Raw genomic sequence first — 16,645 nt, 5'->3', positions numbered from 1 at the left:
ACAACTCTATTTCTTCCATATGATTTCCAGAAAGAGGAGTGCAGTGACTGGGCCTGTGGCTCTCTTCCTATCGCTTTTTCTTATGGAGCCATATCACTCAGCTCAGCAATAAGAGCTGTGCTCCCAAACGGATCTTCATGTAGTACCTCTACTGGCTTTTAACAATCGTTCCAGCTTCATTTACATGTAATCCTTAATATGTGTAATCTTGTATGTGCTGTTGGTGCATTTAAGTCAGACTGATTGTATCTACGAGTTAAAGAGCTCTGGTGGCTCTGTCCTAGACTATTCACTAATCATTTTTCCTAGAATATATATTTTTTCATTTCCATTATAACAACTGGCACAAATATTTGGGGCAATCCTCAGGGAGGCAAATTTATATTCCTGAAGTAAAAAGTCTGAAATAAAAACAGCTCTGCTTTTTTACATCTTAATTTGACGAACGAACATATTTTACATTTACAATTTAATTTGATTGCATATCCAAAATGAAAAGGTGAAAACATTGAATTCCTTTGAATACTGATAAATATTAAATGAATGCTGCAATAAATTATGTTTTAATTAACACAATTTTTTATGAAATAAAATTTACCTAGCAAGAACGACATGAGTGCGTTCAGCTGTTGCAGTTGCAAAAAATACATAAATAAAATGAAATGAAAAAATAAAATAAAAATCTAAGTATCCGCTCCCATGATCCACCGCGGCGCTGGTCTGTGAGTCACATGACCCTGACATTAAAGCGGAAATGACAGTTAGCGCTTCAGTCTCACGGCAGATAAAAGGTAGAGATCAAAACATTTTTGTGTATTATCATAAACGGAAAACTGGTTAAATCCCATATAAGTCTGTCCGCTTTTATTAAGAGTTCTTCTTGATGGTTTCAACTATATTGTGACTTTTTGATCTAAAAATTACGTGTAGCTTGCCTAACAGCGTCACTCACCCATCATGAGAAATGAAACTTAAAATTAGCAATGGTTATAAATATTAAATAACTGCAGAAATGATCTCCCGTTGAGTCTTTCAGGTGTCTAAATCTGAGGCGAATATAAATTTGATGTTATGATCAGCTGACCCTTCTGTATACCGGTCGTTTTAATACAAATACATTGCTGTTTGTTTGTGTCTGCTCATCAACATCAGTCACTGGCCTATGGAGCTGTCAGCCAGGGATATTCACCTTTATCTATATAAAGCATATATTATGGCTTTGCTGTTGACCTTATCAGCCTTTTTCTATTGATTGCTTCACAGTTTGTGTAAAATCTTCCTGATTTGAACTGCAATATCGTGTCTGTGCTTCAGATGATCACGTTTGAGGTGTAATGCTCATAATGAAGATCTCCGCAGACACACACGTCTCTGGTTTATTATGCTCTGATTGTGAACCGTAGCAGAGTGTTAGTGGAGATGATGATGATGATGATGATGATTGTGCCTGTGTTTAGGGCTGTGATGTGATGTGAAGTGATGATGGCAGCTGCCAGTGTGTCTCAGTCTTCCACAGAGAAATCACAGCTGACCTTGAAAGGTAAGAGACCCCGTCCCATCGATCCCAGCTCTGTGATTGATTTATCTGCAGGTGATCAGATCGAGAAGCTGATGTGACGCATCAGTCCTGCTGTGTTTTTGCACTGTGCCGTGTTTCCTCTAGAGGGTGATGTGCACTGAATCATAACTTCATCTCTGCGAGCTGCTAGATCATGTCAGGACACATTCACTCACATTTCCTGTTTGACAGAATATTCTTTACTGGAATATTCTGCAAGTACGTTTTTCCTGGCATCTTGATGGTCTTGATTCTTTGATCTTGGAATCATAGTCTTTGTGGCTTATTTAATAATATAAATATGTAATCCACACTACATAACTGTCTTGAAACAGAAAGATGTCTTTCTGCAAACTAAAACGTTTTTTTTTTTGGCTTTAGAAAATTAAAAGTTTACGTTGTTGTTATGTGTTCCCTACTAAATAAGCAAGTGGTTCTTGATTGCAGTCCCCTGCTCTGAATATTTAGCATGGCTGTGTTGAATGGCACACTTGCTTACCGTTTACTGCCCAGTACACAGTGCACACTGCCTACTATTTTTAAAGACTAGTGTGTGAAACAGTATATAACCATCAACACATGTTTCAGAGTGCTATGCTAAAGTGTTGTCACATGACCAACACTAAACGTGAATTCAGCTGTTGAGGTTGTTATCTTACAAATAAATGTGCTAACTGTTTGTTTATAAGGGTTCATATCAGTTCCTAGTACTAAATAATTATGTTGCCCAATTGAACTCATTTCATAATGGATGATGAACTAGCCTGCTGAACAAAACTGAATCAACACTGAGCTGTCTTAAAACACACCGTAACTTCAAATGTTAGGCTGATGATACACAGGGCAACCTTTTTGAGCAACGTTGCTTGGGCACTTTCCCATTGAAAATAGGTAACAAATTTCTATTTTGACAGCGACATTACTTAAAAAGTTGGCCCTTGTATCATCAGCTTTAATTTTTCTCTCTTATTTAACCAGTGGTTGGAGCAAATGATCTAACATTACCTCGTAGGCTACATTTTGTAAATGTTGTTCAGGAAAACTTTTGAGTTCAGCCTGGAGTGAGAATTATTCAGGAATAATCAACAAGCTTGTGATTAAATATGTAATTTGTTTTCTCAATTATTCTGAACTAAACTATACAGGGAACCCTATCATTGAAGTTAAAATTAATAACTGATTTATATACAAGTATTATACCCTTTTTTTATAATAACAAAAAATATACCTTTATATTATTAATTCTAATAAAAAAAGCAATTATATGATTAAATATATAATAAACAATTTTTTTGCTAAATTCTCTACTGTACATTTTTCTCGCAAGTTTATAGACACTGAATGGATTTTCTGGAGTTATGTGACAGTGTTTTATAGCTGCTGTCTTAACGTGAATGAAACACTCATTGAGGGATTTCATGAGACACTCTACAGTAAGTTGAAGTGTATCTTTCAACATGGACGGATGTGCATTCGATGCTCATTTCATGCTAATTGTAGAATGCACTAAACTGTGGCATTGCTGGAGCATGTGAACCGTCACGCCAGTAGAGAGCTCCAAAATTTGGATGCTGAGCGTTTGTTTTCTATAATCAAAAGTGACCTGCTCTGTCTTGTCTGTCAGCTTGTTGACCTCTCTGCTCTGCAGTGTTTATCACTCTGCAGGAGAATGAACATGTTTCACCAGAGCGCCAGATCCTTGAGTTCACGGGCTAAAATAAATGCTTCTTTCAGTACGATTAAACAAAGAAAAGGAAATAGTAGCATATTGATTATTGGGCTGGTTGATCAGATGTTAGGGTTGTCCTATGTCCCCTACTGTGTGACACGTATTATTTACAGTAGTATCGTAATTGTTGTTTTAATGATGTGGATGCTGACTTTATCAAGTATGTCACTCACTTTTGGAAAAAAAAAACTGCCTTAGGAGTGCACACTTTTACTGTATGATGTAGCCTAGTACAATGCAGTTAAAATGCCTAAAACATCTTAAACAGGTAAAAATGTCCCTGGAAATCATATAAGGTGGCAAATATTGGCAACATTTTTGTCAATTCTCACACCCCTAAGAGGAAGCGCTATCAGTCTGGTGCAGAAAACAGGAAAAAGACTAGAGAAGACGACAAAAGAAGCAAGATAGTTGAATGGTAGATTAATTACATATTTGTTATAGTCATGTTTTTGGTGCGTTTTTTTGAAGATGCTGTGCCAACATCATAGTGTCACTGTTCTATACCCAGTATATACAAAACTACAGTTTTACAGCAAAGAACATGCGTAGTATTGTTATTGTAGGGCACTTCAAAATACAGTGAATAATTCAAATAAAACTTACTATTACTGTTTATATTTTAGAACCAACATTAGCTTCTTTCCCATCAACTGGTAAGAAATTACAACACTGCATGTATGCTGTGTAAGACTTTCGGTTTTACATTTAATGTACTTTTGCATTGGTCTGAACAAAACGGCAGATGGGCTGAAGGAAGATGCAAATTCGCACCATGACAGTAGGTGGCTCTTATAAATTTAGCAGAAATACAGTGGTTACCCAGTTATCCCCGTATTTGTGGTTGCCCTATACATAGATCAGTGCTGCACAGCTTTCTGGATCTTTAACATAAAAAAAAAAAAAAAACACAAAACCATTAGCCATGTTTTTACATATTAATCTGGATTAAAACAGATTTAAGTCCAGAAAAGATTGACTTCACTTGACTTTAAAAATGTTCAGATTCTTTTGTTGTTGTTGTAACCAATTTTGTGACATTTGTTTACATTATTTTATTGTGTATTAATTTACCCAAAATGCTAGGTGCTCCACTGGATGTTATTAGTTACTTATTGTTCATTTTGATTATAAATATGATATGATGGAATGTATAACTCTGTAATGGTTTGATTCACAGTCATTTATAACTTTGCCAAAAAATATTGAAATGTAGCAAAACGTCTATTCCAGAAAGTTTTAAGAGTTGAAAGAGTTAGTTTTTCTGTTCTGCTCATCTCACAGTGTTGTCTGCTAAGCCTCAGTCTCCTAAACTGCCCAATCGTCACCCTCGTTTGAGTTCGTTTGTGGAAGTGACCGCTGACGGCCTGACCAGTGAAACAAAGAAAACGGGCAAACGCACTGGACACCTGGAGCTGCAGTGGAATGAAGACCTCACCCTGTAAGGCATTATGTGACTGAGATTATATTCAATGTACATTGGTTACTTATTTAATTTAAAATGACCTCAAACCGCTGAATCAGTAATCAAGTAAAAGTATCAATAATACAGTCTCTTCTAAAAGCCATGTCAGTTCTGGGTAGCTTTATTAAATGACCACATTTATTCATATACTGTTTGGTCACATTTGTATTATTTTGCGTACAGGAACGTGACTCCTCAGAGTCGTTTGGATCTGAAGTTATGGAGTTGTCACACTTTGAGGAAGGAACTCCTGGGCAGTGCCACCATTGACTTACTGGACACTCTACGAACACATGACGGCAAGAGTAAGTTCATCTCAAACAGACACGTATACGCAGACAAAACTCTAAACACTAATTAAACGGCAATTCATTATAAGTTGGGCAGTTGATACTTCAACAGCTTCCCAATTGAATACTTCTACCCTCTACAGACAGCTTCCCAATAGCCATTGGCTAGTACATTTTTTAGTTTACTCGCCAAACTGATATACTATACATATACACACATACGGTTTAATACTGTGTATGTTTTTGAAATGGCACAGCTTTTTAAAGACCTGAAATTACACTCTTAACATCAGTCAGTCAAGCATTATAATATATCATCACACTCACACACACACACACACACACACACACACACACACACACTACCAGTTAAACGTTTGGAATCAGAATGATTTTAAATGTTTTTTTTAAAGAAGTCTCTTCTGCATATCAAGGTTGCATTTATTTGATCAAAAATACAGGACAAAATGTAATATTGTGAAATATTATGATGTAAAATAACGTTTTTCTATTTTAATATACATTAAAATCTAATTTAGTCCTGTGATGCTCCGCTGTATTTTCAGTGTCATTCCTCCAGTCTTCAGCGTCACATGATCTTGATTATGATCTTGATTATGTATTATCAGTGCTGGTTCATATTTTTTTGGAACCTGTGATACTTTTTTTTCAGGATTCTTTGATGAATAAAAAGTAAAAAAAAAAAAATAAAAAAAAAAAGTTAATATGTAGAGCATTTATTTTAAATGGAAATATTTTCTAAAAATATACATTACCGTTCAATAGTTTGAGGACAGTAAAATTGTATTCTTTCTTTTTGTTCTTTGGTTTTTAATACATTAATTCCTTTGTTTAAATGTTCTATCAGATTATTAGACAGACTTCTATCCATATTAGACAGAACTGTTAATGACGACAGTAAACGAGAGAGAGAGTGTGAGCACTGTATGCGCTCAAAATAAAAATCCCACTTCGAACACATCGGCCAAGCAGTAAAACATATCGGCCTTGGTTATATATCGGATGACCACTCATATACATACACACAGCCTCGTTTTCATTCCTGTCAAACACTAAATACAACGCTACCCTGACAAAACTCCACAGGAATGGAAAAAAGACATAATATTTGTTTAACAACAAATATCGTTCACAAAAATCAAAAAGCAGATTGCCCCAGCCCCAACATTAAGGTTCAAATCTGTGCTGATCACCTCAGACAGTTCATAACACCTTGTAACAGACAATTGTAAATGTTTTATTATAGAAGTGGAAAAGTCTCTGATGGGAAACATCTGACCTCCTGTGATTGATTCTCTTGCAGTGCTGGGTCTTTGGACAAAGTCTGTATGAACCTACCACATGTTCCTTTCAGCTCAGTGCAGTGTTTTTCCTGAAAGGTTTTGAGGTTTGACTTTTAGCAAAGTCACTCCATAATATTAGTCCTACTTTTTCTTTGGTCAAGTTGTTTCTGAGTCAGCAGACTCCTTCACAAAACTTCTTGAACTTTTATCATCAGACAGTTTATTTTTTTATTTTCACAACACAGGATATGTTTAATGTCCTTTTTGTTCTATGGAGGAAATTCATACAGGAAATGAGGGTCAATTTTGACAGAATTAAAATTTTGATTGAACTGATTTGTTAATGCTTCCCTAAGAAGATAAAGACTTAGTGTATTAATGTTTGCTCTTCTTGCATAAGTTTCCATCAGTAGTTATTATGTGAGTGCATGTTTTAATATGGGATAGATTGAAATGAACAGCTGAGCTCTTACTCAAACCCTTTTAAACCAGTTTAACTTCTACCCGGCTATTTTAAAACACAAAATATGAACTACTGAGTGTGTTGCCACAACCAAGAATCACCCAAATAAAACGTCATGAATGTAAATGAAATGTAGGTATAACAAACTGAAAAACAAATGTATTTGTTGGCACTAAAGCTTGCTCTCTCTCTCTCACTCTCTCTCTCACTCTCTCGTGCTCTCTCTCACTCTCACTCTCTCTCTCTCTTTCTCACTCACTCTCTCTCTCACACTCTCTCACTCTCACTCACTCACTCACTCACTCACTCACTCACTCTCTCTCTCACTCTCTCTGTCACTCTCACTCTCTCACTCACACACACACACTCTCTCTCTCACTCTCTCGTGCTCTCTCTCACTTTCTCTCTCACTCTCTCTCTCTTTCTCACTCACTCTCTCTTTCTCACTCACTCACTCTCTCACTCTCACTCACTCACTCACTCTCTCACTCACTCTCTCTGTCACTCTCACTCTCTCACTCACACACACACACTCTCTCTCTCTCTTTCTCTCAGTGGAGAATGTTCAGCTCAGTCTGGTTCTACAGACAGAGAACAAAGGCTCGGTTGTAGCAGGAGGTGAGCTCAACGTCTGTCTGGATGGCCTGGTTGTTGATCTAGGATCTCTGCCCAATGGCAGCGCTGCCCCAGACAGTAAGTCCTGTTCACAGACACACATGCACACTTTGTAGAAAACACTCGTAGAACACACAGAACACATGAACAAATGCACATTCATGAGTGCGTGGAGACTTGGCTGTGACTCCACCTAAAGTAAATGCAGGAATCGCGGAGGTTGTGGTGAGAGGGGCAGGAACGGAAAGAGTCAAATTTGACCAGAGGAGGCCCAGCGAAAGCTCACAAGAGAGCTTTTCTCCTCTGTGTACTCAGAACTGACAAACAGAACCCAGTAGGTCATTGGGTTTTCTGACCACTCACAAACCTAATCTGTTCAGACTCATTTTGCTCGGAAATAAGTTGCTCTGGGATGCAGCCATTTGTCAATTAGACAGTGCATGGCTACTAGATCGAGTCTGTTACTGCTGGTGTTGGGGAGTAACTGGTTACAAATAACTGCAGTATGTCATTTAATTACAATATAAATGTAACTGTAATCTACAATCTAAATTTACATTCCAAAATGTTATGAAATTAAAGGTATTTGCAAAATGTTAACGATTACAAAGAGGGTTGCATCTGAATATTTTCACACATACGTACACAGATGCATGAACACATTCTTTCCCAAATTGCATTGACTGCTTTAAAATATGAGACTCCTGTGTTTCAGGAGTTTAGGACACAGAATAACTGTTTTATTTCCTATTTGGGTTTATGTGTATGCTTTATTTTTTAAGATTGACTGTTTTTTTCTAAGGCATTGTTAGATGCCAGTGTTTCCTGTCATAGCTATGAAAAGATTTAGAATTGATTTCAAAAACAGTATCATAGCTATTAAACTATTTCTTGTTATGATTTTTAAATATGCATTTAACCTCAATAATGATCTCAAGATAAGAATAGATGCTAAAGCCTGATTTTATGATGATTGTGCTTTAAAATTAAATTATGATCTTAATTCGAGTGATTTTGAAAGTCTGACAGTAAACAGTGTTACTAATGGTTGAAATTTAGAGAGTAATCAAATGTAATCAGTTATGTTAATAAAGTAATTGAAATAGTTACACTCCTTGTTACATTTTAAATAGGGTAAAATCTGTTATCCTAACACATTTCCACAGTTACCTTCCTAACAGTGGTTACTGGAGAAAGACTCTCCTGAGTTTAGTTTGTGAACGTTAGTTTAGATTGTCTCTAGCTGGTGAAATGTGACATCAACCCTTTAGTCAGTAAACCTATAACAATTTAATGTTCATTTAAAGCCATGATGAGAGAAGCCTCTGAACCACTGAAATTCAAGATACATTTTCAGAAGAGTTTATATTTTCCATGGATGAAATGTTTAAGATGCCTGCAAAATATTCCCCAACCTGCCAAAAAGCTTTTATGATATTAAATGTTTCATACCTAATGTCACGCTGTCTAGTCTGTTTCCCTGGGTGTCCACTAGTGGGCTCACTTCCCCTTAGGCACTTCACCGTAGGCACTAGAATTCCTCTAGTCTTGTCCTGTCATGTGTAATTGCACTCCTGTTAATTGCACCAGGTGCAGTCACTTTATTGTCATTAGCCTCCCTATAAATACCAGTCTTTTCCTGTTGTTTGTATGGAGTCCTTACCCTTCGTGTATCCAGCCTTCTCGTCCCCCGAGATTCTTCCTTGTCTTCTCGTCCTCCGAGTTCCCGTTCCGTTTCCTTTCCTGTTCTATCTTTTGTTTATTTGTTTTGGATTGATTGTTTTGTTTTGACCTTGGCTGTTTTTGACCTTGATTTGGATTACCCCAATAAACATCTGCGATTGGATCCCTCTCTCTCCCTGTGTCTCTCTGGGTCACGATCGTCACAGAAGAACTCCATCACTGAGATCCAGCGGTATGTCTGTTCATGTTTCCTCCCCAGCCACCGAGCGGGATAGAGGAAATGGTTTTGAGGGTACCCGCCTGGTCGTGTTTCGTGGGACCAGGGGAGGTCGCTCAGGAGTGGGTGGTCGAGAGGAGGTCTAGCATCGCTCTCCACTGTGGCCCCCCCGTTGACCCTGGGTTCGGATGGGAGCCGCCGTCTCACCATTGTGGAGTGAGAGTAAATGGTGCACAAGTCTGCCGAGCCAGCCCCGTTACACAAGACGCCTGCCAGCCCAGTGCCGCTGCGCAGAATGGCCACCGACCCAGCGCCATTGCACAGGATGGCCGCCAACCCAGGACCACGAGGCAAGATGGAAGCCAGCCCAGCACCACAGCACAAGATGGCCTCCAGCCCAGCGCCACGAGGCAAGATGAACGCCAGCCCAGTGCCACAGCACAAGATGGCTGCCAGCCCAGAGCCACTGCGCAGAATGGCCGCCGGCCCAGCACCACTGCCCATGATGGACCCATACAGTTGACCCTCCAGAGTGGAGTCCGATTCCCTTGGACCCTCCAGAGTCAAGTCAGATTCCTGTTGATGTTCCAGAGTCGAGTCAGGTGCCCGTTGACTTTCCAGAGTCGAGTCAGGTGCTCGTGGACCCTCCAGAGTCAGGGTTAGGGTGTACGGGTTAGGGTGTACTCACACTAGCCATGGTTGCCATGAACCGGGCCCAAGTACGATTGTCCCCCCTCCCCACTCCCCCTCTGGCCTGCACTCACATATATGGTTTCAGCATTTGTGCCGGAGCACGCTTACGTCATTATGGTGCGACGGTTTCGGGATAAACAGGAAGAGCGGCGCTCTCTGAACACAATGGAGTGCATCGCTCTGTTTTCTTTGTGGATAATTTTGTGTTGTTTGGTCCACAGCCTGTTGTTAAACAGATATGTCGCCTTAGTGGCGCGAAAATTTTCACGTAATCGTGCTGCTCGTATGAGGATGTTTGCAAAGTACCAGCTGAAGTGCAGCAAGGACTTTGCAGTTTTTAGTTTTTATGCGTTTTGCACCTCTGCCGTAGACCAAAGCGACCCTTTCCAAGTAACCTTACGCATACAAGGAATTTGTTTTAGTGACATAAGCTTCCAGTACACAGAGACAACAACACACAGGCAAAAAAAAAGAGATTGACAAATTGACAAATAAATAAGTGTATAAACAATTGTGCTATAAATGATAATGGAATAGGATTGAGTGAGATGCAGGAATGTTCTAGGATGGAGGGTTAACAAATAAATATAAGGATATTGCACGTTTATAAGCATAAGTAGGGAACATTTAACTGTTCATGAGGTTGCCTGGGGGAAGAAACTGTTCTTGTGCCTTGCTGTTCTGGTGTTTGCGGCTCTGAGGCGCCGGCCAGATGGCAAAAGTTCAAAGATGGGGTGACTTGGATGTGAGGGATCCAGAGTGATTTTCTGAGCCCTTGACTTTGACTAATCGAGCCGTGCCCGGGCACGATTCGGAGCACTCACACTAGTCAAACGAACCGTGCTTTGGTGGTCAAACGCACTCGGGCACGGTTCAAACTGGCTAGTGTGAGTACACCCTTAGTCACCGTCGAGCTTCCAAAGTCAGGGCTAGTTCCTGTTGACCTTCCAGAGTCGAGTCAGGTGCTTGTGGACCTTCCAGAGTCAGGGCTAGTCACAGTCAACCTTCCAGAGTCGGGGCTAGTCACAATTGACCTTCCAGAGTCAGGGCTAGTCACCGTGGATCTTCCAGAGTCAAGGCTAGTCACCGTGGATCTTCCAGAGTCATGGCTAGTCACCGTTGACCTTCCAGAGTCAAGGCTAGTCACCGTTGACCTTCCAGAGTCAAGTCAAGTCACTGGTGATCTTCAAGGACAGAGTCAGGTCACTGGTGATCTTCAAGGACAGAGTCAAGTCACTGGTGATCTTCAAGGACAGAGTCAGGTCACTGGTGATCTTCAAGGACAGAGTCAAGTCACTGGTGATCTTCAAGGACAGAGTCAGGTCACTGGTGATCTTCAAGGACAGAGTCAGGTCACCTGTGATCTTCAAGGACCAAGTCAAGCCACCGGGGTTCTTCATGGGAGAATTCAAGTCAACAGCGATCTTCATGAACAAAGGCAAGTCACCATTGATCTTCATAAACAAAACCAGGTCACCAATGATCCTCATGAAGAAATGCAAGTCACCAATGATCTTCATGAACAAGAACAAGTCACCAATAATCTTCAAGAGCAGAGTCAAGTCAGCATTAATATTCTGGAATCCAGTATAAACACCATGGGATTACCAGAGTCTCGTCACTTCTCTGTGGAACTGCCGGAGCCTCTACCCTGCTCAGCTGATCTACCAGAGTCTCTCCTCGCCTCTGCGGAACTTCCAGAATCTCGTCACGTCTCAGTCGAACTCTCTGAGCACCCGACTGATCCTGTTGTGGCCACGGAGGCCACCCTTAACTTCTTCATGTTCTTTGTTTCAGACTTGCCCAACCAGACTTGTCTTCTGCTCCGCCCTGGGGGGCGTCTGTTTCGGCTGCACGGATGTGGTGGTCTTCTACTCCGCCCTGGGTAGCGTCTGTTTCGGCCGCACGGATGTGGTGGTCTTCTGCTCCGCCCTGGGGGCGTCTGTTTTGGCCGCACGGATGTGGTGGTCTTCTGCTCCGCCCTGGGGGTGTCTGTTTTGGCTGCACGGATGTGGTGGTCTTCTGCTCCGCCCTGGGGGGCTTCTGTTTCGGCTGCACGGATGTGGTGGTCTTCTGCTCCGCCCTGGGGGCGTCTGTTTTGGCCGCACGGATGTGGTGGTCTTCTGCTCCGCCCTGGGGGGCGTCTGTTTTGGCCGCACGGATGTGGTGGTCTTCTGCTCCGCCCTGGGGGCGTCTGTTTTGGCCGCACGGATGTGGTGGTCTTCTGCTCCGCCCTGGGGGGCGTCTGTTTTGGCCGCACGGATGTGGTGGTCTTCTGCTCCGCCCTGGGTAGCGTCTGTTTCGGCCGCACGGATGTGGTGGTCTTCTGCTCCGCCCTGGGTAGCGTCTGTTTCGGCCGCACGGATGTGGTGGTCTTCTGCTCCGCCCTGGGTAGCGTCTGTTTCGGCCGCACGGATGTGGTGGTCTTCTGCTCCGCCCTCGGGGCGTCTGTTTCAGCCGCACGGATGTGGTGGTCTTCTGCTCCGCCCTGGGGGCGTCTGTTCTGACCGCACAGATGTGGTGGTCTTCTGATCCGCCCTGGTGGGCGTCATGTTATGTCCTTCTTGGACTTGTGTTTTTTTTTTTTTTTTGTTCTTCTGTCTGTTTTCCTCCTATGGACCTGGCCCTCCGTCCCTCCCCCTGATCCTCCGCCGGTCCTTTTCCTTCCTGGGTTTCTTGTCTGTGTCTTTCTTTCTGTTTCCCTCTAGGACCTGGCCCTCTGTCCCTCCCCCTGATTTATACCCGAAAGAAGTCGTCATGTCTTACCACTGAAGCATTCATAATCACACAAGAAACCATATTGTACAAAATTAGTGGGAATGTATTTTAATTAGGAATTTTTAGTCATGCCAGTAATTTGTGGTACTTCAATAAAGGTCAGATTTTTCTGAAAATTTTGAACATAAGCAGCAAAGACAGTTTTCACTAAAACAGCTTGGAGAATAACAGTATTTTTCTGTTTGGAGAGCATTTGTAAACACGATGGTGCATCAGTTGTCCCTCAGAGGTGTCTTCTAGCAGTCGTGTTGTGTCTTTAGTTTATGGATGTTTCTAATCCTAAAACATTTGCAGAGCTGTTCCAGCCACATTCTGTCTCATATAAAAATACTGTCAATATGGATAGTTGTAGATCGCAGTTTGGGTAAAAGACGGAAAGCATCAGTCTATGCGAACTACATTTGTAGTACATTTACTAGAAAAGATTTTACTGCTATTTATTCGGTGTCATGTGCGAATGAAACGATTAATTGCCATTAATGACATATAAAAAGTTTGTTTACACACTGTATGTGTGTGTACAGTGTATATGTAATATGTATATATAAATACATATACAAACATGTATATATTAAGGCTCCCATGAAAGAGAAGACCTCTGAAAGTCTTACAAACAATTAAAATCCAAATCCAGTTTGATAAGAATGTTATGATAGATTTTATGTTATGTTATGTTTTCAATGGCAGGACCTGTCGTCTTGTATTTTTGGCTTGTTGTTTCTGATTGCTCTTTAACCCCAAGGGGGAAATCCCAATCTGGCAAATCCCAGAAGGTAAAATCAAAGCAAAACAAAGTTAAAACTTGTTTTGAACAATTTCTTTGTCATCTGAAAATTGATTTTTAAGTAGGGGGGAAAAAAACTATTTAAACCGTAAATCAGATTTTTTTGTCAGGGATTTTCAGGGATTTTTTTAGGCCATATGGCCCAGCCCTAATTTTTATATAATATTAATTATATGCAAGTATAAAAATATATACATATTTATACATATACATATACATATAAACATAGTCCTACATTTAATATACTACTAGAAATTTCTTTGACTTTGGTTGAATATATGTTGATTTTATTTGAAATATGGATGTGTTTGGAGCTGCTTAAATCATGAGTGAGGTTGTAATAAACACTAATAGAAGCTCTGAGTGTAAATGCTTCTTATTCATGTCTCTATGAAGGACTTTACTGTTGTTCTGGACATGATTAATCTGTTGCTTATGATTTTGTTGTTTGTTTTTTCAGTGATTTGTCTTTCATTGGCCGTTTGACATGTGAAATGTCTTTCACAACATACCAGAACAACAACTGGCTTTGTGTTGCGCTCTCAAATGATGGTTTTAGCCACGTACAGTATAAAGCTGTGGACTGAGTCTTCTCTCAGTGTTTGACCTTCAGCGGTGGATAAAGGTTGAGTGTGTGTAGGTCTGTTAGGGTCCTCTGTTCACTCTCAAGTCACTCTCGTTGGTTTAATGTTTTCCCTCATTTCCCTCAAGGCAGTTTTTTTCTGAAACTCATGCACTACATAAACAGCTCTTTGTGTACGGACCTGGGGAAAGACAGAATGGCGCACACATTCAGTAACAGAAACCTTTGCTCAAACTTACGAAGCCTCAAACTTTCTTACAGTAACTTGTGATTTTTTAATAAAAGGTTTCAGCCCACTCCATTTGAGTTTTACTAGTGCAAGTCTTTTATGAACCGATACTTTCATGTTAAACTATTTAAAACAGAAAAAGCAAACACGATTCATTAAGAGCAACAACATAAGCAGTGTAAATTTCAGGTGCATGTTAGTATTAAAGTCATGGTTATCCAAGTCTCTTCCTCTCATGGGATTCCAAACTGCAATTTTCAGAAAAGAATATATATTTTATATATATATATATATATATATATATATATATATATATATATATATATATATATATATTATAAGTATTGTATGACATGATCAGGGTTGAACTATAGCACACAAGTCATTGATACAGGGAATAAAGGAAGTAATTCATGTTTGGATCAACATGTCTTTTCTCACACCCAATATGAAAGTGAACTCTTTTAAATAATGTACTAATAGATGTTAGACAGTAATGCATAATAGATTACATGAATACAAATGGAGAAAACTGGCGTAAATGCAGAAAACTGAATTAAACCAGAACTAAATGCATGGGCATAATAGTACCTGTATGTTTGTCAGCTCTCGTAATATATTCTGTTATATTGTGTCACTCAACACATTTTAGTGCAGATCATTAAACCTTCATGCTTTACAACAAGGATGTTTTCTGAGTGAACATCACTTTACAGTTTGTACTTTGGTGTCTCTGTACCAGAGTGTCTTTGGAGGACTACAGCATTAGATGTTTTTGTGCTTTTGTAAAACAAATATGTGAGACTATCAATCATGTAGTCATGAAAAGTCTGTCATTTTAAATGCATCACTGGTTTTTACACTGTAACACATTTCCACCGAGTAGAAATGACTAACCATTCTGCATGATATACTGTATGTGAATCCGTGCTAATAATGATGAATTTGTGTTTTTTTGTCTGTGCAGAGATAGTTCACTCGAGTAGATCTAATCATAGTGAGGAGAGCCTGAGTACCAGCAGCCCCCGTGGACGGTCAGCACTAATATCTCTTAATACCTGATTATTCATAATGTCGTTTCTGCTTCTCCTGTTTCTTCTGATGTTCTGCTAAGCACAACCTTGTTTTTTCGGTGCATGATATCCTAAATGGGCTGAAGAATCACAAGTTGGTGTTAGGGGTTAGTGGTATGACTGCTATTTTTGAGTAGTCCAGTGAATTGAATGCACTCAAAGGTGCTTTATGCAGTCTTTACATTTTATTTAGTCATTTAGCAGATGCTTTTATCCAAAGAAACTTACAAATGAAGACAAGAGAACCAATCGAAATCAACAAAAGAGCAACAAGATGCAAGTGCTATAACAAGTCTCAGTTAGCCTAATGTAGTACACGTAGGTTTTTTTGTTGTTGTTTATTTTCTCTTATTTTGTAATTATGTGGAACTAACACCAGAACCATATTTGTAGATGTTTTGTAGAAAACTGTGTTAATTAATTAAATTAATAAATGAGGAAAAATGTAGAGTATATCAGCTTCTTTGTTGCCTACTGCTACTGTGTATGGAACATGCACGCACAATTATTTATTATAGTGAGTTATGCCGAGAGAACATATGTTGGTGGGTGGGCAAATTTTAAAATAAATGTATTTCTTTCAGAATTTTCCAATTCTGTTGCTCAATTTTAGAATTAAAAGAATAAAACAGTCAGCTCTATCAAACCAGGAGTTGCCAAACTCACCAGTATGTCCCAAATAATCCAAATAATAGAATTTGCTTGGGCAATCTAGCAAATACCCTCCGTGGGAGTGTTACAGGATGTTTACTAAAAATACTCGCCTCATGTCCAGATAGACTGGACATACCCATAATTAAACGTGTGTGTGGGTTTACAGAGGCATGGCAGAAAATACACAGAAATAACCATCGCTCATATGAACCATTACAATGCTGTGTCTGATGTGAATCTGTCATACTTTTCCAGAAGTTTAGCTCATTCTGTGGGTTCCTGTGGAGATCCAGCGGACATCAGAGGAGCTGTTCTCTCCAATGGAGAACTGAATGGAGAATCTGCGGACGACACAGGCCTCCACAGCAGCTTAAAGACGGCCATCAGCAGCCTGAGCAGTGCTGGTCAGATACACACACACTTTACAAATATACAAACTCACTCAAGCTGCCATGGATTGTGATCATAACATTATAACATGATAGAAATGAGCAAGTGAAGTCGCAGGTAGCGGAGAGCGCAAGTGG

General features: G+C 40.0%; 1 protein-coding gene across 2 annotated transcripts in view; it reads left to right on the top strand.

Moving 5' to 3' along the window:
- Positions 1-706: 706 nt before the first annotated feature.
- Positions 707-16,645, top strand: part of LOC128014347 (NEDD4-like E3 ubiquitin-protein ligase WWP2) — a 41,810-nt gene continuing 25,871 nt past the window's right edge. The window contains exons 1-7 of one of the 2 annotated variants that reach the window (XM_052597855.1): positions 707-791; positions 1,458-1,540; positions 4,572-4,728; positions 4,936-5,057; positions 7,365-7,502; positions 15,359-15,425; positions 16,374-16,522. In XM_052597855.1, coding sequence (XP_052453815.1) covers positions 1,480-1,540; positions 4,572-4,728; positions 4,936-5,057; positions 7,365-7,502; positions 15,359-15,425; positions 16,374-16,522 — 694 coding nt within the window. In that variant the 5' untranslated portion in view covers positions 707-791; positions 1,458-1,479. The remainder of the gene's footprint in view (positions 792-1,457; positions 1,541-4,571; positions 4,729-4,935; positions 5,058-7,364; positions 7,503-15,358; positions 15,426-16,373; positions 16,523-16,645) is intronic. The other variant, XM_052597856.1, reaches the window with a different exon arrangement.

This window comes from Carassius gibelio, chromosome B25, assembly GCF_023724105.1.
Source record: "Carassius gibelio isolate Cgi1373 ecotype wild population from Czech Republic chromosome B25, carGib1.2-hapl.c, whole genome shotgun sequence".
In the NCBI taxonomy this organism is placed as follows: Eukaryota; Metazoa; Chordata; class Actinopteri; order Cypriniformes; family Cyprinidae; genus Carassius; species Carassius gibelio.
The sequence above is the reverse complement of the archived record's forward strand: the minus strand, read 5'-3'. Positions and strand labels throughout refer to the sequence as shown.